Source organism: Scyliorhinus canicula, chromosome 16 (assembly GCF_902713615.1).
Source record: "Scyliorhinus canicula chromosome 16, sScyCan1.1, whole genome shotgun sequence".
Taxonomy (NCBI): domain Eukaryota; kingdom Metazoa; phylum Chordata; class Chondrichthyes; order Carcharhiniformes; family Scyliorhinidae; genus Scyliorhinus; species Scyliorhinus canicula.
Genome location: NC_052161.1, coordinates 81922920 through 81947511, shown reverse-complemented (window position 1 = coordinate 81947511; position 24592 = coordinate 81922920). Strand labels below are relative to the sequence as shown.

The window sequence follows — 24592 nt, the reverse complement described above, 5'->3', positions numbered from 1 at the left end:
CCCTCCCGCTTTCTCCTTCCACCCCCCTCCCGCTTTCTCCTTTCCCCTCTTTATTCTTTGACATTTCAGTGGCCATCTGTGGAGCCTCCTTTCAACCAACTCTGTTGGTTACAAACAGGTTCTGGAACAAGCCGGAGAATTGCTTCCACGTCTTGTTGAAGCTCTCTTCCAACCCCGGATGGTAAGTTTGATTTTCAGGTGGAGAAATTCCGACAGGTCGGCCAGCCGGTCTGCAACTTTGGGTGGCGCTACTGATCACCAGCCGAGCAGAATTGTACGGCAGGCGATTAGGGAGGCAAGGGCATCAGCCTCGTCAATAGTTCTGGCTGGCTTGATAACCTGAAGACTGTCACTTTTCGGGCTTGGCTACAACCTTATCCCCATAACCCTTGGACATTACTTCAAAAAGGCTGCCCAGGACCTGACAATTAGAACACAGAACATTACAGCACAGTACAGGCTCTTTGGCCAACGATGTTATGCCAACCATTTATCCTAATCTATGATCAACCTAACTTAACACCGTTTCAATTTACTGCTGTCCATGTGTCTGTCCAATCGTCACTTAAATGTCCCTAATGACTCTGACTCCATCACCTCAGCTGGCAGTGCATTCCACGCACCCACCACTCTCTGTGTAAAGAACATACCTCTGACATCCTCCCCCAACCTTAAAATTATGTCCCCCTGTGACAGCCATTTCCACCCTGGGGAAAAGGCTCTGGCTATCCACTCTATCCAGGCCTCTCATCACCTTGTACACCTCTATCAAGTTACCTCTCATCCTTCATCGCTCCAGTGGGAGAGGCCCTAGCTCCCTCAACCTTTTTTCAGAACACATGCCCTCCAATCCAGGCAGCATCCTGGTAAATCTCCTCTGTACCCTGTCCAAAGCATCCACATCCGTCCTATAATGAGGCGACCAGAACTGGACACGATATTCCAAATGTGGTCAAAGCAGGGTTTTATGAACCTGCAACAAAACCTCACGGCTCTTAAACTCAATCCCCCTGTTCATGAAAGCCAACACACCATACGCCTTCTTAACATCCTGGGTGGCAACTTTGAGGGATCTATGTACGTGGACCCCAAGATTCCTCTGTTCCTCCACACTTCCAAGAATCCTGTCTTTAATCAAGTATTCAGCATTCAAATTCGACCTTCCAAAATGAATCACTTCACGCATATCTGGGTTGAACTCCATCTGCCACTTCTCAGCCCAGCTCTGCATCCTGTCAATGCCCTCTTGTAACCTGCATCAGCCCTCGACACTATCTGCAACTCTACCAACCTTCGTGTCATTGACAAACTTACTAACCCACTCTTTCATTTCTTCATTCAAGTCATTTATAAAAACCACAAAGAGCAGCGGACACCACTGGTCATCGACCTTCAGGCAGAATACTTTCCATCCACCACTGCTTGCTTTCTTCTTTCAGCCAGCCAATTCTGTATCCAGCCAGCCAAATTTCACTGTATCCCATGCCCCTGACTTTCGGGGAACCTTATCAAATGCCTTACTTAAATCTAAGTGCACAACATCCACTACCCGGCCTTCATCAATGTGTCTCGTCACATCCTCCAAGAATTCAATGAGGCTTGTGAGGCATGACCTGCCCCTCACAAAGCCATGCTGACTATCTTTAATCAAACTATGTTTTTCGAAATACTCCGAATTCCTATGTCTCCAAATCCTTTCCAATATTTTGCTCATCACAGATGTAAGACTGATGGGTCTGTAATTCCCAGGGATTTCCCAGTTCCCTTTTCTTGAACAGGGAAACAACGTTCGCCTCCCTGCAATCATCTGGTACTACTCCAGTGGAGAGTGAGGACACAAAGACAATCACAAACGGCACAGCAATCTCCTCCCTCGCTTCCCGTAGTAACCTTGGGTATATCCCGTCAGGCCCAGGGGACTTATCTATCCTGATGCTTTTCCGAATTTCCAGCACTTCCTCTTTCTTAATATCAATCTGGTCGAGCCTATTAACCTGGCTCACGCTTTTCTCATGAGCAACAAGGTCCCTCCCTTTAGTGAATGCTGAAGCAAAATATTCATTTATAGCCTGCCCTACCTCCTCAGATTATCCAAGTTCCCTCCACTATCCCTGATCGGCCCTACTCTGTGGTCACTGTCACCGAAATGCCCTCCAACCGAGACATCTTGACACCTGGCCTGGTTTGTTGCCAAGCACCAAATCCAATATGGCCTGCCCCCTAATCGGCTTATCTACATATTGAGTCAGGAATCCTTCCTTGCGCACCTGACAAAATCTGCTCCATCCAAGCCATTTGCAATAAGGAGGTTCCAGTCAATATTAGGGAAGTTGAAGTCACCCATGATTACAACTTTGTTACTTCTGCACCTTTCCAAGAACTGCCGCCCAATCTGTTCCTCCAATTCTCTGCTGCTATTGAGGGGTCTATAGAAAACTCCCAATAAAGTGATTGCTCCTTTCTTGTTTCTGACTTCCACCCATACTGACGCAGTAGACAATTCCTCCTCGACTTCTTCCTTTTCTGCACCTGTGATGTACTCCCTAATTAACAATGCCACTCCTCCTTTTACCTCCTCCCCTATTCTTCTGAAAACATCTAACCCCCGGAACATCTAACAACCATTCCTGCCCCTGTGAAATCCATGTCTCCGTAATGGCCACAGCATCGTAGTTCCAATTAATGATCCATGCTCTAAGTTGATCTCCCTCATTCCTGACACTCCTTGCATTGAAATAGACACACTTTAACCCATTCCGCTGACTACAACTTTGCCCTATCAACTGTCTCTCCTTCCTCACAGACTCGCTGCATACTATTTCTGCCTGTTCAACAGCTATCCTATCCTCTGATCCATTGCTCTGGTTCCCATCCACCTGCCAAACTAGTTTCAACCCTCCCGAGGAGCTCCAGCAAATCTCCCACCCAGGATATTGGTGCCCTCCAGTTTTGGTGCAACCCATCTTTCATGTACAGGTCCCTCATTCCCCAGAAGGTATCCCAATGATCCACATATCTGAAGCTCCCCTCCTGCACCAGCCCTGTCGCCCCGCGTTTAGCTGCACTCGCTCTCTTTTCCTTGCTTCCTTGCCTCACTTGTACATGGCACCGGTGGCAATCCTGAGATTATTGCTCTACTTGTCCTGCTCTTTAGCTTCCAACCTAACTCTCTAAAATCACTTTTTAGATCCTCATCCCTTTTCGTAGTTATGTCGTTGGTGCCTACATGCACCACGACTTCTGGTTGTTCTCCCTCCCCCTTAAGAATCCTGTGGACTCGATCCGAGACATCCCTGACCCTGGCACCTGGGAGGCAACATACCTTTCGGGAATCTCGTTCACGGCCACAGAATTTCTTTTCCGTTCCCGTAACCATTGAGTCTCCTCTCACTATTGTTTTTCTATTCTCCCACCTTCCCTTCTGAGCCACAGAGCCAGGCTCAGTGCCAGAGACCTGGCCTCTATGACCTTCCCCTGCCCAGAACATGTTGCTATGGTTGGCCAGGTCTCCTTGGCACATTTCACATTTGTCCTCCACCTCCGAAAATAAATTGCTCATTCGGATTCTAGTTAGGTGTACTCTGTGCACAACTTCCAGTTGCATTAGGCTGATGCATGTGGAAGTGGAGTTGGCCCTGTTCAGTGCTTTGCTCTTGGGTCCCCACCTTATTTCTATCCCTAGTTCTTCCTCCCATTTCTCACGTGCCTCGTCTACCGGGGAGCGTGCACCTTCTAGCAGTTGCCCATACAGGTCCCCACTCTTCTCCCCGCCCAGGTTGTGCGCATTCAATAGTTCCTCTAACATAGAGTGTCTTGGTGTCAGTAAGTAAGTGTTTTTTAACCGTAAGACCATAAAAATCATAGGAGCAGAATTAGGCCACTTGGCCCATCAAGGCTGCTCCGCCATTCAATCATGGCTGATATTTTCTCATCCCCATTCTCCTGCCATCTCCCCATACACCTGATCCCCTTATTAATCAAGAACCTACCTATCTCTGTCTTAAAGACATTCTGAATTGGCCTCCACAGCCTTCTGCGGCAATGCGTTCCACAGATTCACCACTGCTGGCTGAAGAAAATCCTCCTCCTCTCTGTTTTAAAGGATCGTCCCTTTAGTCTGAGATTGTGTCCTCTGGTTCTAGTTTTTCCTACAAGTGGAAACATCCTCTCCACGTCCACTCTTTCCAGGCCTCGCAGTATCTTGTAAGTTTCAATAAGATCCCCCCTCATCCTTCTAAACTCCAATGAGTACAGACCCAGATTTCTCAACCGCTCCTCATACAACAAGTTCTTCATTCCAGGGATCATTCTTGTGAACCTCCTCTGGACCCTTTCCAAGGCCAGCACATCCTTCCTGAGATACGGGGCCCAAAACTGCTCAAAATACTCCAAATGGGGTCTGACCAGAGCCTTATACAGCCTCAGTAGTACATCCCTGGTCTTGTATTCTAGCCCTCTTGATATGAATGCTAACATTGCATTTGCCTTCTTAACTGCCGACTGAACCTGCACGTCAACCTTAAGAGAATCGTGAACAAGGGCTCTCAAGTCCCTTTGTGCTTCTGATTTCCTAAACATTTCTCCATTTAGAAAATAATGTATGTCTACATTCCTCCTTCCAAGGTGCATAACCTCACACTTTTCCACATTGTATTTCATTTGCCACGCAGCACGGTAGCATAGTGGTTAGCACTGTGGCTTCACAGCGCCAGGGTCCCAGGTTCGATTTCCCGCTGGGTTACTGTCTGTGCGGAGTCTGCACGTTCTCCCCGCATCTGCGTGGGTTTCCTCCCGGGTGCTCCGGCTTCCTCCCACAGTTCAAAGATGTGCAGGTCAGGTCGATTGGCCATGCTAAAATTATCCTTGGTGTCCAAAAAATATTAGGAGGGGTTTTTGGGGTTTGGGGGATAGGGTGGAAGTAAGGGCTTAAATGAGTCAGCGCAGACTCGATGGGCCGAATGGCCTCCTTCTGCACTGTTTGTTCTATGTTCATTGCCCACTCTCCTAGCTTGTCCAAGTCTTTCTGCGGCCCCCTTGCTGTCTCAATACTACCTGTCCCTCTACAGATCTGTGTATCATCTGCAAACTTGGCAATAGTACCTTCTTCCAGATCATTAACGTATGTTTTAAAAAATTGGGGTCCCAGCACAGACCCCTGAGGCACACCACGAGTCACCGGCTGCCATCCTGAAAACGACCCCTTTATCCCCACTCCCTGCCTTCTGCCAGTCAGCCAATCCCTTATCCATGACAGGATCTTACTCTGAACACCATGAGCTCTGAACTTATTTAACAGTCTCCGATTCGGCACCTTGTCAAAGGTAATCTAAATAAATCACGTCCACTGGTTCTCCTTTGTCTAACTTCCTTGTTCCCTCCTCAAAGAACTCTTAACTTCTATGTTCTATGTTAACAGATTTGTCAGACACGACCTCCCTTTGACAAAGTAGTGCTGACTTGGAAGTGTCGCAGCTAGTTCCCTTTGGGCAGTTGTAGCCTTTCTGTAAGTTTGTCTAACGTCACTAGTCTGTCGTCTGTGTAGAAGTTCCTAACTGTCAGCTTCCATAGTCCTGTCTCCACCTCTTAAAGCCGTCATCCAACATGGCTAACGCAAACCTGTGGTTGATGCAGATGGGGGCCATGGTGGACATTTCGGTCAGACCGAAGTGTTGACTCAGTTGGTTCCAGGTCCGGAGTGTGGCTACTACCATTAGACTTGTCGGGTGTTTGGCTGGAGGGATGTCAGTGTGATTGTGACGAGGGCTCGGAATGACGTCACGATGCAGGAACTCTCCACGATCCTCACTCATTCTGTTTCTGGTTCCTTCTCCCATTCCCTCAATCTCTCATCTCTCTGCTGTGGCTCCCCCCCCCCCACTACTTTTTCTTTAGGTACCCTTTTGGAGATCCATGGATTCTCTCCTCCTCCCCCTCCAAAGCCATGATCAATCTGTCCCTCTGCGTAAAAAACTTCCCACTAGCCTTGAGATCCAGGTCGGTATTGATCTGAACAGGAAGAGGAACCTGGGCAGCACATTCATCTTGATCGTCTGCACCCTCCCTGCCAAGGAGAGTGGGAGCATTTCCCACCTCTGCAGGCCCTTTTTTATTTCCTCCTCCAGACTGGTCAGGTTCCATTTGTTGATCCCTGTCCCAATTATGGCAAATTTGGATCCCCAGGTAGCGAAATTTGTTTTGGGCTTGCTTGAACAGCAGTCCCTCCAGCTCTGACCCTCTTCCTTTCAGGTTTACCGGGAAGGCTTCACTCTTGCTCAGGTTGTTTGCAGCCTGAGAAGGTTCAGAATTCTTTCAGGAGCTTCATGATCCCTTCCATGTTGCCTTCTGGGTCCGAGACCCGCATAGAGTGAAACTCTGCTGTCATTCCCCTCTCTGGAACCCTTTCCAATTTCTTTCATTCTGGAGGTGATTGCCAGCGGCTCAATTGCTAGGCGGGACTAAAAGTGCGGGCAGCGGGCATCCATGCCTGTGCCCCTGTGCAGCTGGAAGTATTGGAGCTGGTGTTAATCCATACCCTCGCCATTGGGGTTGTTGTACTGGTGTCTCAGCCAGGACGTGAACCCTGTTCCCAGAGTAAACCGCTGTAGTACCTCAGAGGTACTTAAACTCTGTCGAATGACTTTTCTGCATCCAGGGAGATGATTATCCTGAAGTCCTCAAACACTTCATTGACCATTTTTGGCTTGGCTACCAGTTTGCCGTTGTTGCCCCAAGCCAATGCTATTTCCCTCGTGCCCTCTTTCTCAGCTGGTGAGCCAACAGGCGGCTGGCATTTTCTCCAAGTTCATAGAATGTCCCCCGTGTCTGGTGGAGTTGGTGCACTGCTTTCTTGGTGGCCATCAGGTTGAAGTCCATTTTTAGCTTTTTCCTCTCCGCCAGAAGCTCAATGGTTGGGGTGTTGGAGTATCCCCGGTCCACCTCCAGGATGGAGTTGACTAGTTGTTGCCTAGCCACCTACTCTTCCCTGTCTCTGCATGCTATGTGAGTGATAATCTCTTCTCTGATCACAGCCTTCAGCACCTCCAAGAGCGTGGAGAGTGAGACCTCCCTGTTCTGGTTGTGAATAATATGGCCTCGTTTGTGGCCTGTGATATTTTCCTGCAGAAGGCCTTGCCGGTCAAGAGTGTCCAACCTCCTTGTGGATGGGGTTTTGTTGAGCACGGCCCATCTCCAACCTCACATCCATGTCGCGTAGAGCGCGGTCAGAAATGACGATTGCAGCACAGGAGCACAAGTGATTAGCACTGTGACTTCACAGCGCCAGGGTCCCAGGTTCGATTCCCTGCTAGGTCACTGTCTGTGCGGAGTCTGCACGTTCTCCCCGTGTCTGCGTGGGTTTCCTCCCACAGTCCAAAGACGTGCAGATTAGGTGGATTAGCCGTGATAAATTGCCCGTTAGTGACCAAAAATTGTTAGGAGGGGTTATTGGTTTACGGGGATTGGGTGGAAGTGAGGGCTTAAGTGGGTTAGTGCAGACTCGATGGGCCTCCTTCTGCACTGTATGTTCTGTATTCTATTCCGCTCTTACTATCCCCACAACAAAGAAATCGATATGGATACAGATTCTGTGTACCTGTGCGAAGAATGGGAACTCCTTCTTTGCTGGGTGTATGAACCTCCACGGATCCAGTGCCCCCACCTGGTCCATAAATGCCCCGAGTTATTTTGCCATGTTTGATGTCTTCCCCGTTTTCCGCGTTTGACCTTTCTGTCAGTGGGTCTCATGCACAGTTAAAGTCCCTCCCCATAATTAGTCTGTGGATTTCTATGTTGGGGATTTCCACCATCGTCCTCTTTATGAATTCCATGTCACTCCAGTTAAGTGCGCACACATTCACCAGGACCATCTATACCCTGTCTAGGATGTTGCTGTTTTTAACTGGATACTGAGATGACAGTTATTAATGATTATATTGCTTTTCAGAGTCGCCAGCTATCAAATGATACCACCGGATATCGATCAAAGTCTAAACAACCAGTTAGTCAGTTCAAGTTCAATGATAGTTTATTTACGCACAAGAATTACTTTGACATGCAACATAAAACACTACAAGCTAAATTACACCTAACACTACAACAACCTGTACTGAACTTCAGGCACCCGGCTTTATGCAGAGGAACAAGGCCTTTGTTCGGGTCTTGGGTGGCTGGGTCTGGAGCATTGACTTTGTTTCTGCTGGGCTCAGCCGCCTGGTATGAATCGTTGGTCTTGAACTTGTCTGTCTGGTCGTTATGCTGCACTTTGGTCTTAGGTGTAGGTCGGGGCCAAGAGAGACCGAGCGCCGGGACCAAGAGAGACTGAACACATGGCAGTGTTTCTCTTTATCCTTCTGGGGTTTCGCCCTCTTTTGGGCAGTCCTCCGCTTTGGACCCAATGATTCGGCAGGCTTCGATTACTGCCTTCGATTTTGGCCAATAAAGGGGCTGGTGCCTTGATGGCGGGGCATGTCCTGGGCCGTCATTGACCTTGGCTTTTTCGGCTCCCTGAGGAAAGAGAGTGGCGCTGATGAGTCTGAACATAGAACATAGAAAATACAGCACGATGTTGTGCCGAACGTTTGTCCTAGATTAAGAACAAATTAATCTACACCCCACCATTCTACCGTAATCCATGTACCTATACAATAGCCGCTTGAAGGTCCCTAATGTTTCCGACTCAACTACTTCCACAGGCAGTGTATACCATGCCCCCACTACTCTCTGGGGAAAGAACCTACCTCTGACATCCACTCCGATACGTTCCACCATTCCCCTTAAATTTATGTCCCCTTGTGATGGTTTGTGCTACCCGGGGAAAAAGTCTCTGACTGTCTACTCTATCTATTCCCCTGATCATCCTATAAACGTCCATCAAGTCTCCCCTCATCCTTCTCTGTTCTAATGAAAAAAGGCCTAGCACCCTCAACCTTTCCTCATAAGTCAAAGAAGAAAGAAAATTACAGCACAGGAACAGGCCCTTCGGCCCCCCCCCCCCCCAGCCTGTGCCCATCCAGATCCTTTATCTAAACCTGTCGCCTATTTTCCAAGGATCTACTTCCCTCTGTTCCCCGCCCGTTCATATATCTGTCTAGATGCATCTTAAATTATGCTATCGTGCCCGCCTCTACCACCTCCGCTGGCAAAGCGTTCCAGGCACCCAACACCCTCTGCGTAAAGAACTTTCCATGCACATCTCCCTTAAACGTTCCCCCTCTCACCTTGAAATCGTGACCCCTTGTAATTGACACCCCCACTCTTGGAAAAAGCTTGTTGCTATCCACCCTGTCCATACCTCTCATAATTTTGTATACCTCAATCAGGTTCCCCCTCAACCTCCGTCTTTCCAATGAAAACAATCCTAATCTACTCAACCTTTCTTCATAGCTAGCACCCTCCATACCAGGCAACATCCTGGTGAACCTCCTCTGCACCCTCTCCAAGGCATCCACATCTTTCTGGTAATGTGGTGACCAGAACTGCACGCAGTATTCCAAATGTGGCCGAACCAAAGTCCTATACAACTGTAACATGACCTGCCAACTCTTGTACTCAATACCCCGTCCGATGAAGGCAAGCATGCTGTATGCCTTCTTGACCACTCTATCAACCTGCGTTGCCACCTTGAGGGTACAATGGACCTGAACTCCCAGATGTCTCTGTACATCAATTTTCCCCAGGACTCTTCCATTGACCGTATAGTCCGCTCTTGAATTAGATCTTCCAAAATGCATCACCTCGCATTTGCCTGGATTGAACTCCATCTGCCATTTCTCTGCCCAACTCTCCAATCTATCTATATTTTGCTGTATTCTCTGACAGTCCTCCTCGCTATCTGCAACTCCACCTATCATAGTATCATCTGCAAACTTGAAAATCAGACCACCTATACCTTCCTCCAGATCATTTATGTATATCAAAAACAACAGTGGTCCGAGCGCGGATCCCTGTGGAACACCACTAGTCACCTTTCTCCATTTTGAGACACTCCCTTCCACCACTACTCTGTCTCCTGTTGCCCAGCCAGTTCTTTATCCATCTAGCTGAACCCCATATGACTTCACTTTTTCCATCAACCTACCATGGGAAACTTTATCAAACGCCTTACTGAAGTCCATGTATATGACATCAACAGCTCTTCCCTCATCAATTTACTTTGTCACTTCCTCAAAGAATTCTATTAGGTTTGTAAGACATGACCTTCCCTGCACAAAACCATGCTGCCTATCACTGATAAAATGTGAATAGATCCTATCCCTCAGTTTGCCTACCACTGACGTCAAGCTCACACGTCTATAATTCCCTGGATTATCCCTGGTACCCTTCTTAAACAAAGGACAACTTTAGCAATTCTCCAGTCCTCCGGGACCTCACCCGTGCTCAAGAATGCTGTAAAGATATCTGTTAAGGCTCCAGCTATTTCATCCCTCGCTTCCCTCAGCAACCTGAGATAGATCCCATCCGGACCTGGGGACTTGTCCACCTTAATGCCTTTTAGGATACCCAAAACTTCCCCCTTCCTTATGCCGCATTGACCTAGAGTATTTAAACATCCATCCCCAGTCTCAACATCCGTCATGTCCCTCTCCTTGGTGAATACCGATGCAAAGTACCCATTAAGAATCTCACCCATTTTCTCTGACTCCACACATAAATTCCCTCTTTTGTCTTTGAGTGGGCCAATCCTTTCTCTAGTTACCCTCTTGCTCCTTATATACAAATAAAAGGCTTTGGGGTTTTCCTTAACCCTGTTAGCCAAAGATATTACATGACCCCTTTTAGCCCTCTTTATTGCGAGTTTGAGATTTGTCCTATTTTCCCGATATTCCTCCAAAGGTTCATCAGTTTTAAGTCGCCTAGATCTTATGTGTGCTTCCTTTTTCATCTTAGCTAGTCTCACAATTCCACCCGTCATCCATGGTTCCCTAATCTTGCCATTTCTATCCCTCATTTTCACAGGGACATGTCTGTCCTGCACTCTAATCAACCTTTCCTTAAAAGACTCCCACATTTCAAATGTGGATTTACCCTTAAACAGCTGCTTCCAATCCACATTCCGTAGCTCTTGCCGAATTTTATTAGTCTTCCCCAATTCAGCACTCTTCCTTTAGGACCACACTCGACTTTGTCCATGAGTATTCTAAAACTTACGGAATTGTGATCGCTATTCCCAAAGTAATCACCGACTGAAACTTCAACCACCTGGCAGGGATCATTCCCCAATACCAGGTCCAGTATGGCCCCTTCCCGAGTTGGACTATTTACGTACTGCTCTAAATAACTCTCCTGGATGCTCTTTACAAATTCTGCTCCATCTACTCCTCCAACACTACAAAAGCCCCTTTCAATGTTGGGGAAATTAAAATCTCCCATCACGACCACCCTATTGCTCCTACATTTTTCTATAATCTGTCTACATATTTGTACCTCTACTTTTCGCTCGCTTTTGGGAGGCCTATAGTAAAGCCCCAACAATGTTACTGCACCCTTCCTATTTCTCAGCTCTACCCATATTGCCTCAGTGCTCGAATCCTCCATCGTGCGTCCTGGAACCGATGGTGTTTGCGAGAGTTGTTGGGGAAGGTTTAAACTAATGTGGCAGGGGGATGGGAGCCGATGCAGGAAGTTGGAAGGTAGTAAAACAGGGACAGAACCAAAAGAAAGTAAGGGGGAAAGTGTAAGGCAGAGAAGCCAAAGTCAAAAATCAAAAAGGGCGACAGTACAATGTACAGTGACTGAGGGGAGCTGACTGAATAGGCCCAGTAATACTAAAAGGAATGAAACTGGAGATGTTAAGATTCAAAACAGTGGTTAAAAAACCAACGTAAGTGTACTTTACCTGCATGCTCGTAGTATTCGGAATAACGTAAATGAGTTGATGGCGCAAATCATCGTGAATGACTGATTTAGTGGCCATTACTGAAACATGGTTAAAGGATGGTCACAACTGGGAGTTAAATATCCGAGGCTATCAAACTATTCGGAAGGACAGAGTGGATGGTAAGGGAGGTGGTGTAGCTCTGTTATTTAAGGATGATAACCGGGCAATAGTAAGGGATGACATCGGAGCTATGGAGGATACGGTTGAATCCATTTGGGTGGAAATCAGGAATAGTAAGGCGAAAAAGTCACTGATAGGAGTAGTCTATAGGCCACCAAATATTAAAGTTATGGTGGGGCAGGCAATAAACAAAGAAATAACTGATGCATGTAGAAAGGGTACAGCAGTTATCATGGGGGATTTCAATCTACATGTCGATTGGTTTAACCAGGTCGGTCCGGGCAGCCTTGAGGAGGAGTTTATAGAATTTATCCGCAATGGTTTTCTAGAACAGTATGTAATGGAACCTACGAGGGAACAAGCGGTCCTAGATCTTGTCCTGTGTAATGAGACAGGATTGATTCATGATCTCATAGTTAGGGATCCTCTCGGAAGGACGATCACAATATGGTGGAATTTAAAATACAGATGGAGGGTGAGAAAGTAAAATCAAATACTAGTGTTTTGTGTTTAAACAAAGGAGATTACAATGGGATGAGAGAAGAACTAGCTAAGGTAGACTGGGAGCAAAGACTTTATGGTGGAACAGTGGAGAAACTACCAAGGGATTTTTCACAGTGCTCAGCAAAGGTTTATATCAACAAAAAGGAAGGACGTTAGAAAGAGGGAAAATCGACCGTGGATATCTAAGGAAATAAGGGAGAGTATCAAATTGAAGGAAAAAGCATACAAAGTGGCAAAAATTGGTGGGAGACTAGAGGACTGGGAAATCTTTAGGTGGCAATAGAAAGCTACTAAAAAAGCTATAAAGAAGTGTAAGATAGATTATGAGAGTAAACTTGCTCAGGATATAAAAACAGATGGGTAAAGGTTTTTACAAATATATAAAACAAAAAAGAGTGGCTAAGGTAAATATTGGTCCTTTAGAGGATGAGAAGGGAGTTTTAATAATGGGAGATGAGGCAATGGCTGAGGAACTGAACAGGTTTTTTGGGTCGGTCTTCACAGTGGAAGACACAAATACCATGCCAGTGACTGATAGAAATGAGGCTATGACAGGTGAGGACCTTGAGAGGATTGTTATCACTAAGGAGGGAGTGATGGGCAAGCTAATGGGGCTAAAGGTAGACAAGTCTCCTGGCTCTGATGGAATGCATACCAGAGTGCTAAAAGAGATGGCTAGGGAAATTGCAAATGCACTAGTGATAATTTACCAAAAGTCACTAGACTCTGGGGTCGTCCCAGTGGATTGGAAATTAGCAAACATGACACCACTGTTTAAAAAAGGAGGTAGGCAGAGAGCGGGTAATTATAGGCCAGTGAGCTTAACTTCGGTAGTAGGGAAGATGCTGGAATCTATCATCAAGGAAGAAATAGCGAGGCATCTGAATAGAAATTGTCCCATTGGGCAGACGTAGCATGGGTTCATAAAGGGCAGGTCGTGCCTAACTAATTTAGTTGAATTTTTTGAGGACATGACCAGTGCAGTAGATAACGGGGAGCCAATGGATGTGGTATATCTGGATTTCCAGAAAGCCTTTGACAAGGTGCCACACAAAAGGTTGCTGCATAAGATAAAGATGCATGGCATTAAGGGTAAAGTAGTAGCTCGGATAGAGGATTGGTTAATTAATAGAAAGCAAAGAGTGGGGATTAATGGGTATATCTCTGGTTGGCAATCTAGTTAGTGGTGTCTCAGGGATCCGTGTTGGGCCCACAATTATTCACAATTTACATAGATGATTTGAAGTTGGGGACCAAGGGCAATGTGTCCAAGTTTGCAGACGACACTAAGATGAGTGGTAAAGCAAAAAGTGCAGAGGATACTGGAAGTCTGCAGAGGGATTTGGATAGGTTAAGTGAATGGGCTAGGGTCTGGCAGATGGAATACAATGTTGACAAATGTGAGGTTACCATTTTGGTAGGAATAACAGCAAACGGGATTATTATTTAAACGATAAAATATTAAAACATGCCGCTGTGCAGAGAGACCTGGGTGTGCTAGTGCATGAACATAGAACATGGAACGCTACAGCACAATACAGGCCCTTCGGCCCACGATGTTGCACCGACATTGGAAGTCAAAAACTAAAGGCCATCTAACCTACGCTATGCCATTATCATCCATATGCTTATCCAATAAACTTTTAAATGCCCTCAATGTTGGCGAGTTCACTACTGTTGCAGGTAGGGCATTCGACGGCCTCACCACTCTTTGCGTAAAAAACCTACCTCTGTCCTATATCTATTACCCCTCAATTTAAGGCTATGTCCCCTCGTGCTAGCCACCTCCATCCGCGGGAGAAGGCTCTCACTGTCCACCCTATCTAACCCTCTGATCATTTTGTATGCCTCTATTAAGTCACCTCTTAACCTTCTTCTCTCTAACGAAAACAACCTCAAGTCCATCAGCCTTTCCTCATAAGATTTTCCCTCCATACCAGGCAACATCCTGGTAAATCTCCTCTGCACACGTTCCAAAGCTTCCACGTCCTTCCTTTCATGAGGCGACCAGAACTGTGCGCAATACTCCAAATGCGTCCGTACCAGAGTTTTGTACAGCTGCAACATGACCTCATGGCTCCAGAACTCAATCCCTCTACCAATAAAGGCCAACACACCATAGGCCTTCTTCACAACCCTATCAACCTGGATGGTAACTTTCAGGGATCTATGTTCTTGGACACCGAGATCCCTCTGCTCATCCACACTACCAAGAATTTTACCATTAGCCAAATATTCCACATTCGTGTTATTCTTTCCAAAGTGAATCACCTCACACTTCTCTACATTAAACTCCATTTGCCACCTCTCAGCCCAGCTCTGCAGCTTATCTATGTCCCTCTGTAACCTGCAACATCCTTCCACACTGTCTACAACTCCACCGACTATAGTGTCGTCTGCAAATTTACTCACCCAACCTTCTGTGCCCTCCTCTCGGTCATTTATAGAAATGGCAAACAGCAACGGCCCCAGAACAGATCCTTATGGTACGCCACTCGTAACTGAACTCCATTCTGAACATTTCCCATCAACCACCACCCTCTGTCTTCTTTCAACTAGCCAATTTCTGATCCACATCTCTAAATCACCCTCAATCCCCAGCCTCCGTATTTTCTGCAATAGCCGACCGTGGGGAACCTTATCAAACGCTTTACTGAAATCCCTCATCTACCCTCGTCTACCTGTTCAGTCACCTTCTCAAAGAACTCAATAAGGTTTGTGAGGCATGACCTACCCTTCACAAAACCATGCTGACTATCCCTCATCATATTATTCCTATCTAGATGATTATAAATCGTATCTCTTATAATCCTCTCCAAGACTTTACCCACAACAGACGTGAGGCTCACCGGCCTATAGTTACCGGGGTTATCTGTACTCCCCTTCTTGAACAAAGGGACCACATTTGCTATCCTCCAGTCCTCTGGCACTATTTCTGTAGCCAATGATGACATAAAAATCAAAGCCAAAGGCTCAGCAATCTCTTCCCTGGCTTCCCAGAGAATCCTAGGATAAATCCCATCAGGCCCCGGGGACTTATCTATTTTCACCTTGTCCAGAATTGCCAACACTTCTTCCCTACGCACCTCAATGCCATCTATTCTATTAGCCTGGGTCTCAGCATTCTCCTCCACAACATTATCTTTTTCCTGAGTGAATACTGACGAAAAGTATTCATTTAGTATCTCGCTTATCTCCTCAGCCTCCACACACAACTTTCCACCACTGTCCTTGACTGGCCCTACTCTTACCCTAGTCATTCTTTTATTCCTGACATACCTATAGAAAGCTTTTGGGTTTTCCTTGATCCTACCTGCCAAAGACTTCTCATGTCCCCTCCTTGCTCGTCTTAGCTCTCTCTTTAGATCCTTCCTCGCTTCCTTGTAACTATCAAGCGCCCCAACTGAAACTTCACGCCTCGTCTTCACATAGGCGTCCTTCTTCCTCTTAACAAGAGATTCCACTTCTTTGGTAAGCCACGGTTCCCTCGCTCGACCCCTTCCTCCCTGCCTGACTGGTACGTACTTATCAAGAACACGCAATAGCTGTTCCTTGAACAAGCTCCACATATCCAGTGTGCCCAACCCTTGCAGCCTACTTCTCCAACCTACACATCCTAAGTCATGTCTAATGGCATCATAATTGCCCTTCCCCCAGCTACAACATGTATGGTTGGTCTGGTCCACCCATCCCTTTCTTACTCGGTGGGGCCTTCTCCCTCAGGTGTGTCTCTTCGAGGAAAATGATGTTGGCTTTTGTTCCTTTCAGATGGGTGAACACTCTGGATCTTGTCACTGGGCCGTTGAGTCCCCTGACGTTCCAGGTGACTATTATGATCGTTTTTTTGGCCTGTTTCCCCTCTTCCCCCACCCTGCTGTGGGGTCAAACGTACTGAACTTGTTGATGCGCTACTGCCATCGGGGGTTTCCATTTGTTAGGGGACCATCCAAAATGGCCACGGTCATAGTACAAATTATGAGAACAGGCCCCTGCACTCCTGGGTTTCCCTTGTCCAGGGGCCACCCAGCATGGCTGCCAATTATGCGTATGCCAAGTAGGTGAGCCCCTGCACTCCCGGGTTTCCCTTTGGGGACCCTCCAAAGTGGCTGCATGAGGTACCAATTTATTCTTTGTTACCTCATGTGGCCTGTTGTCGCCACCCCTCTTTCCCCCCCCCCCCCCCCATCACTTTGTTCCCCCTGTGCTTCTGTCCTTCTGCTACCTCCCCTTCCCTATCTGCCCACCCTATGCCCTCCACCAGTCCCAATCCCTAGTACCCTATTTCTCCCAGCCCCTGCCCTTGCCACGTGTTCACCATACACTTTGACCTTCCTGACAATTATCTGCCCTTGATCATTTCTGTTTAACTCTTCTCCCCCCCCCCCCCCCAACCCACCCACCCACCCACCAAGTTGCCCGATGCTTTCTCCCCAGTGGGTGATGCACCACAGCTGACCCTCACTTACGCCCGTTGTTTTGATTTCCCCTCTGTCTCCCCGTCACCCTCTGCTGCGCTTTGCTGCCCTATCCCCTGAGGTTTTGGTGCCTCGATCGGTTCTCCTGATCCTCAAACGTTCCTTTCAGGTTCGCCTGGGCCACCACCAATCTTGTCATATCTGCCTCCAGGTCCTTAATCGTGCTTTCCCGGGTCCCCAATCTACTTTCCAGTTTTTCGAGGTCCACCTTCAAGATGGCCAACACTCTGACCTCCACCTTAACAGCTGATCTTGACCTTAATTTCTTCCTTAAGTTCGTTTATGAGGAACTTCTTCCATCCATTCTCTTGCGGGGGGAGGAACTTGTTTTACTGGTTGCAGGTCTCCCTCTCTTGGGTGTGGCTGGGGACCCCCCTCATGAATCTGCTGATCTGCTTGCTCGCTTCTCCTGTCCTTTGCCTCCACTTTTGGTCCCTTTGTAGCCTCTGGAACCACTGCTTCCCGCCATTTCGATCTGTCCGTGCATTGTACAGGGTTAAAAAAGGAGGGAAGAAAAGGGAAATTATAGACCGGTTAGCCTGACATCCGTGCTGGGGAAATGCTGGAGTCAATTATTTGGGATGAAATATGGAAAGCGGGGCAGGATAGGCCTATGTCGGCCTGGATTCACTAAAGGGAAATCATACTTGACAAATCTGGAATTTTTTGTGGATATGACCAGTCAGTGAACAAGAATGAACCAGTGAATGCTGTGTATTTGGACTTTCAAAAGACTTTTAACAAGGTCCCACCCAAGAACAAATAACAATACAACACAGATACAGGCCCTTCGACCCTCCCAAGCCTGTGCCAATCACATATCCTATCTAGACGAACCGCCTGTGTCCTTCATTAGTGAGCAAAATTAAAATTCATGCTATTGGGGATAATGTATTGACGTGCATAGAGAACTGGTTGGCAGATGGGAAGCAGAGTGTGGGAATAAGCGGGTCCTTTTTAGAGTGGCAGACAGTGACTAGTGGGGTACCAGTGCTGGGGGTTCAGTGCTGCGACCCCCGCTGTTTAGAATATACATTAATGATTTGGACGAACGAATCACATGCAATATCTCCAAATTTGCAGACAACACTAAACTGCGTGGCAGTGTTTGCTGTGAGGAGGATGCAAAGGAGCTGCAGGATGACTTGGACAGGTTGGCTGAGTGGGCAAATACTTTGCAAATGCAATATAATGTGGGTAGATGTGAACTTATCCACTTTGGTGGCAAAAATAGGAAGACTGATTATTATCTGAATGGTGGCAGTTTAGGAAAAACGAGACCTGGGTGTCATGGTGGAACAGTCACTGAGGGTTGGCATGTAGGTACAGCAGGCGGTGAGGAAAGCTAATGCCATACTGGCCTTCATAGCGAGAGGATTTACGTATTGGTGTCATGCTGCAGTTATACAGGGCCTTGGTGAGGCCACACCTTGAGTATTGTGTGCATTTTTGGTCTTCTAGTTTGAAGAAAGACATTCTTGCTATTGAGGGTGTCCAGCGAAGGTTCACCAGACTAATTCCTCGGATGGCAGGACTGACATGAAGAATGACTGCATCGACTGGTCTTGTACTCACTGGAGTTTAGAAGAATGAGAGGGGATCTCGTAGAAACATATGAAATACTGATGGGACTGGACAGGCTTGACACGGGAAGAATGTTCTCGATGTTGGGGACGTATAGAACTAGGGTAACATCCTAAGAATAAGGGGTAAGCCATTCAGGACTGAGATGAGGAAGAACATCTTCTCTCAGGGAGTTGTGGAATTTTCTACCACAGAAAGCTGCAAGAGGGAGCTGGATGTAGCCTTTGCAGCTAAAGGGATCAAGATATCAGAGGGAAGAGGGAGCAGGATACTGAATTTGCATGATCAGCCATGATCATAATGAATGGTGGTGCAGGCTCAAAAGGCTGAATGGCTTCCTCCTGCACCTATTTGCTATGTGGGGGGATATTTTTGTCCAATTTTTGCGAGGTAATTTTGATTAAAAGTGCCTATTTTCTATTTATTCGAGGAAACCCACCTTGTGGGCATGCGCTCAGTACATCCCCGTTATTGGAAGTCTTACAGCAAGGTTATTTGATGAGCTCTTTCTCATTAGATAACAGTAACTCTGAAATAGCCCGATTCCGAGTTGATTCCTTCACAACTTGTTCCAGAAACCCATCTCGTACATACTCTGGATAATTAGGTTTATCCAGACAGGTATAAATTCAAGTTGCCTATTATTACTCTAGTACCTGTGTTACATGCAGTTCTAGTTCCCTGATTTTTATCATGCCCAACATTTCACTAGTTTGGTGGCCAATAAGCAACTCTGTCTTGTTTGATAAGTTCTTGCCAAAAGTACCCCATAGGTATTAGCATTTCCTCAAAGAATTATTAATCTTTGGAATTCTGTACTTCAGGGATCAGTGGAGACTGGGTCATTGAATATATCCCGGGATTAGACAAAAAATCAGGAGAAGAGCTGGTGACAACTGGATGGCGTGTCTGCGTGACGTGTGAAATTAACATTTTGTCTTCGGATGATGTTGCTGAGGGACAACATTTCGAAGACTAAGAAGAGGGGTTTAAGGATAATCCGTTACCAAATGACACTTCATGAAAAGTATTTGTCACAAAGAACATACAGTCCAGTGCACAGACGGCCATTCTGCAAGTCACTCCAAACAGTTTGGTGGCAAAGATTTGTAATCTGAGCATAGTTAAGGTAGATTGCTAATGGGAATCTCTGAAGTTGAGCAAATTAAAGCAGATTGTCGATGAAAATTAATTATTTTTCCCATTTCAAACCTGGAAACCAATCAGTAAAGTTCTAGTTCATTCATGCATGTGTATTAAATCTTCACTCTGCTATAATGTATTGCCTAATTGTTTTTGCATCCACTAGTGCCGTGAAAGGCAAGGCACCCCAGGTTGGCGACCGGGTTCTGGTGGAAGCTGCTTACAACCCCAACATGCCCTTCAAATGGAATGCGCAACGAATACAGACTTTGCCCAATCAGGTGAGCTTAGCTGAATGAATCACCGTATCCTGGCAGTGCAGAAGGACGGCCCATTGAGTCTGCACTGGCTCGCTGAAAACATTCTACCGAATGCATCTGTTATCCCTTATCCCTGTAAACTTGCACATTCTTTCCTTACAGATAGCAGTCCCATTCCCCATCGAATACCTCAATCAAACCTGCCTCCGCCAAACTCTCCGGAAATTTCTTCAAGAGTCCAAAAAGATTTTCCTCATCAGTTCTAATAATTTTGCCCATTACTTTGAATCTGTGCCCTCTAGCTATTGATGAACTCTTGAGTGGGAACAGCTTCTTACCATTTACCCTGCCCATACTGCTCAGCATTTTGAATACCTCTATTAAGTCTTCGCTCAGCCTTTTTTCCAAGGAAAACAGACCCAATCCCTTTAATCTATCTCCAGCTATAGTTCTTTATCCCTGGAATAATTCTTATGTATCTGCTCTGTACTCCAATGCATGCTTACTCAAGAATGGCACCCAGAACTGGACCCCATACTCCAGATGAGGCCTAAGTAGGCTCATAAACGAGGTAGTGGACTTTACGGTACTCTTCTTCAAGTTTGCACATCAAAAATGCATTCGAGACTGTAGGAGTCCTGACTGTTTATTTCCTTTGTTCCCATTTATTTAATTATTTTTGGTCTGTGGACCCATGATCAGAATGTCCCTTTTAAGGAGAAAACATGAGCCGAAGCAGCCTACTTGTCAGGACATTGTGTTCTCGGGTTTTATGTTTGGAGAGGAAAGACCAGACTCTTCACGCCAAGTGAGCCTTGGAAACTGGTTTTAGAAGAAGTTGGTATTGGCGTACTGGCCATTGGTGGGTTGGCTAGGGACAGTGTTCTGCCTGACAACGGTCAGTTATTCTTTCCTGCATGATGCTTTTTGAGAGAACTGGGCAGAAGTGTTTAGACCTTGGCAGGAGAAGGAACACACTCTTCTGTTTCTTTCTCGGTGAAGGACTGAACTGCTTTATTATTCTAAAACCAGTGAGTGCCGGCGCATCTTTGCTGTAAACCTGAAATGATCTTGAATCTTTTGATTTGATTTATTGTCACATGTACCGGAGTACAGTTAAAAGTATTTTTCTGCGGCCTAGGGAACGTACACAGTACGTACATGGTAGACAAAAGAATAATCAACAGAGAACATTGATAAATGCAACATCGACAAACAACGATTGGTTACAGTGTGGAACAAGGGGCCAAACAAAGCAAATACATGAGCAAGAGCAGCATAGGGCGTCGTGAATAGTGTTCTTACAGGGAACAGATCAGTCCGAGGGGGAGTCATTGACTAATCTTGTAGCTGGGGAAGAAGCTGTTCCTATCTCTGGATGTGCGGGTCTTCAGACTTCTGTGCCTCTGCCTGATGGAAGAGTCTGGAAGAAGGTGGGAGGGGTCACTGATAATGCTGCCTGCCTTCCTGAGGCAGGGGGATGTGTATACAGAATCATTGTCGGGGTGGCAAGCTTGTGTGATGCATTGGATTGAGTTCACCACACTCTGCCGTTTCTTGCAATCTTGGACCAAGCAGTTGCTTTACCAGGTTGTGATGCAGCCAGATAGGATGCTCTATCGCATATCTGTAGAAGTTTGAGAGAGTCGATGCAGACATGCCAAATTTCTTTAGCTTCCGTAGGAAGTAGAGACGTTGTTGGGCTTTCTTTTTTTTTTATAAATGTTTTTTATTGAGTTTTCATATTTTATATATTACAAATTATTAGAGAGAAAAAAAGAAAACACAAAAATTTAACATGTATATTTACAGGTAAGCATCTTCATAACAACAACAACAACCCCCCCCCCCCCCCCCCCCCCCCCCCCCCCCCCCCCGGCTACCTTCCCCCGATTCCCGTCCATTTTCCCCTGATTCTTGGCCACCCGACTATTCTTCCTCTTGTACGTTGGCCACAAACAGGTCCCGGAACAATTGCATGAATGGCTCCCACGTTCTATGGAAGCCGTCGTCTGACCCTCGGATGGCGAATTTGATTTTCTCCATTTGGAGAGATTCCGAGAGGTCGGACATCCAGTCTGCAGCTCTGGGCGGTGCTGCTGACCGCCAGCCAAACAGGATTCTACGGCGGTCGATCAGGGAGGCAAAGGCAAGGGCGTCCGCCCTCCTCCCCAGGAATAGATCTGGCTGGTCTGAAACCCCGAAGACCGCCACTATCGGGCATGGCTCCACCCTCACCCCCACCACTTTAGAAGAAGGCTGTCCAGTAATCCACAAGTCTGGGGCAAGACCAGAACATGTGGGCGTGGTTGGCCGGGCCTCTTTGGCACCGTTCACATCTGTCTTCCACCTCCGGGAAGAACCTACTCATACGGTTTCTCGTTAAGTGGGCTCTATGTACCACTTTTAGTTGCGTCAGGCTGAGCCTTGCGCACGTGGAGGTGGAGTTGACCCTATGCAGTGCTTCGCTCCAGAGTCCCCACCCTATCTCCATCCCCCGGGTCGTCCTCCCATTTCCTTCTTGTTGCGTCCAGTACGGTGTCGTCCCTTTCTACCAGTCGGTCATACATGTCGCTACAGTTCCCTTTCTCTAGGATACTTGCGTCCAGTAGGTCTTCCAGTAGTGTCTGTCGTGGTGGTTGTGGGTACGTCCTTGTCTCCTTTCGTAGGAAGTTTTTGAGCTGCAGGTACCGTAGCTCGTTCTCCCCAGCTAGCTGAAATTTCTCTGTCAGTTCGTCCAGTGTTGCGATCCTGTCGTCCGTGTATAGGTCCCTGACTGTCAGTGCCCCCCCGTCCTGCCTCCACCTTTTGAAGGTGGCGTCAGTCAGTGCTGGTGTGAACCTATGGTTGTTGCAGATGGGAGCCTTGTCCGACATTTTGGTCAGGCCAAATTGCTGCCGCAGTTGGTTCCAGGATTGGAGGGTGGCTGTCACCACTGGGCTGCTGGAGTGTTTTTTGGGTGGGGATGGGAGTGCTGCCGTGGCGAGGGCCCGGAGGGAGGTCCCCATGCAGGAGGCCTCCTCCGCACGCACCCACACGGCTTCTGGCTCCTGGATCCATCCCCTCGCTCGGCTGTTGCCGCCCAGTGGTAGAATTGTAGATTCGGGAGGGCTAGCTGGATTTTGTTTTTTGTAGGAGTTGTTGGGCTTTCTTGACTGTTGCATCAACGTGAGTGGACCAGGACAGACTGTTGGTGATGGTGACCCCAGGAACTTAAAGCTATCAACCATCTCCACTTTGGAGCCATTGATGCAGGCGGGAGTGTGTGTTGTGCTACGCATCCTGAACAAAGAACAAAGAAAAGTACAGCACAGGAACAGGCCCTTCGGCTCTCCAAACCCGTGCCGACCATGTTGGCCGTCTAAACTAAAATCTTCTACACTTCCTGGGTCCATATCCCTCTATTCGGACTGGAACCGATGTCCTGGGGGGGGGGGGGGGGGGGGGGGGTTTCTAGAGCTGTTGGGGAGGGTTTAAACTAATGTGGCAGGGGGATGGGAACCGATGCAGGAAGTTGGAAGGTAGTAAAAACAGGGACAGAAGCAAAAGGAAGTAAGGGGAAAAGTGCAAGGCAGAGAAGACATAGTCAAAAATCAAAAAGGGCGACAGTACAAGGTACAGTGACTGAGGGGAGCTCAGTGAATAGGCCCAGTAATACTAAAAGGAATAAAACTGGAGATGTTATGATTCAAAACAGAGGTAAAAACACCAACATAAGTGTACTTTACCTAAATGCTCGTAGTATTCGGAATAAAGTAAATGAGTTGATGGCACAAATCATCGTGAATGACTATGATTTTGTGGCCTTTACTAAAACATGGTTAAAGGATGGTCACGACTGGGAGTTAAATATTCGGAAGGACAGAGTGGATGGTAAGGGAGGTGGTGTTGCTCTGTTATTTAAGGATGACATCCGGGCAATAGTAAGGGATGACATCGGTGCTATGGAGGATAAGGTTGAATCCATTTGGGTAGAAATCAGGAATAGTAAGGCGATAAAGTCACTGATAGGAATAGTCTATCGGCCACCAAATAGTAACGTTATTGTGGGGCAGGCAATAAACAAAGAAATAACTGATGCATGTAGAAATGGTACAGCAGTTATCATGGGGGATTTTAATCTACATGTCGATTGGTTTAGCCAGGCAACCTTGAGGAGGAGTTTATAGAATGTATCCGCGATAGTTTCCTAGAACAGTATGTAATGGAACCTACGAGGGAACAAGCGGTCCTAGATCTTGTCCTGTAATGAGACAAGATTGATTCATGATCTCATAGTTAGGGATCCAATCGGAAGGAGCGATCACAATATGGTGGAATTTAAAATACAGATGGAGGGTGAGAAAGTTTTGTCTTTAAACAAAGGAGATTACAATAGGATGAGAGAAGAACTAGCTAAGGTAGACTGGGAGCAAAGACTTTATGGTGGAACAGTTGAGGAACAGTGGAGAACCTTCCAAGCAATTTTTCACAGTGCTCAGCAAAGGTTTATACCCACAAAAAGGAAGGACGGTAGAAAGAGGGAAAATCGACCGTGGATATCTAAGGAAATAAGGGAGAGGATCAAATTGAAGGAAAAAGCATATAAAGTGGCAAAGATTGCTGGGAGATTAGAGGACTGGGAAATCTTT

At 46.8% G+C, this 24592-nt stretch overlaps 1 protein-coding gene across 3 annotated transcripts in view; it reads left to right on the top strand.

Moving 5' to 3' along the window:
• Window positions 1–24592, top strand: part of ccar1 (cell division cycle and apoptosis regulator 1) — a 345705-nt gene that overhangs the window by 131544 nt on the left and 189569 nt on the right. For all 3 annotated transcript variants that reach the window (XM_038773488.1, XM_038773487.1, XM_038773489.1), the window contains one exon: window positions 19868–19982. In XM_038773488.1, the coding sequence (XP_038629416.1) occupies window positions 19868–19982 (115 nt within the window). The remainder of the gene's footprint in view (window positions 1–19867; window positions 19983–24592) is intronic.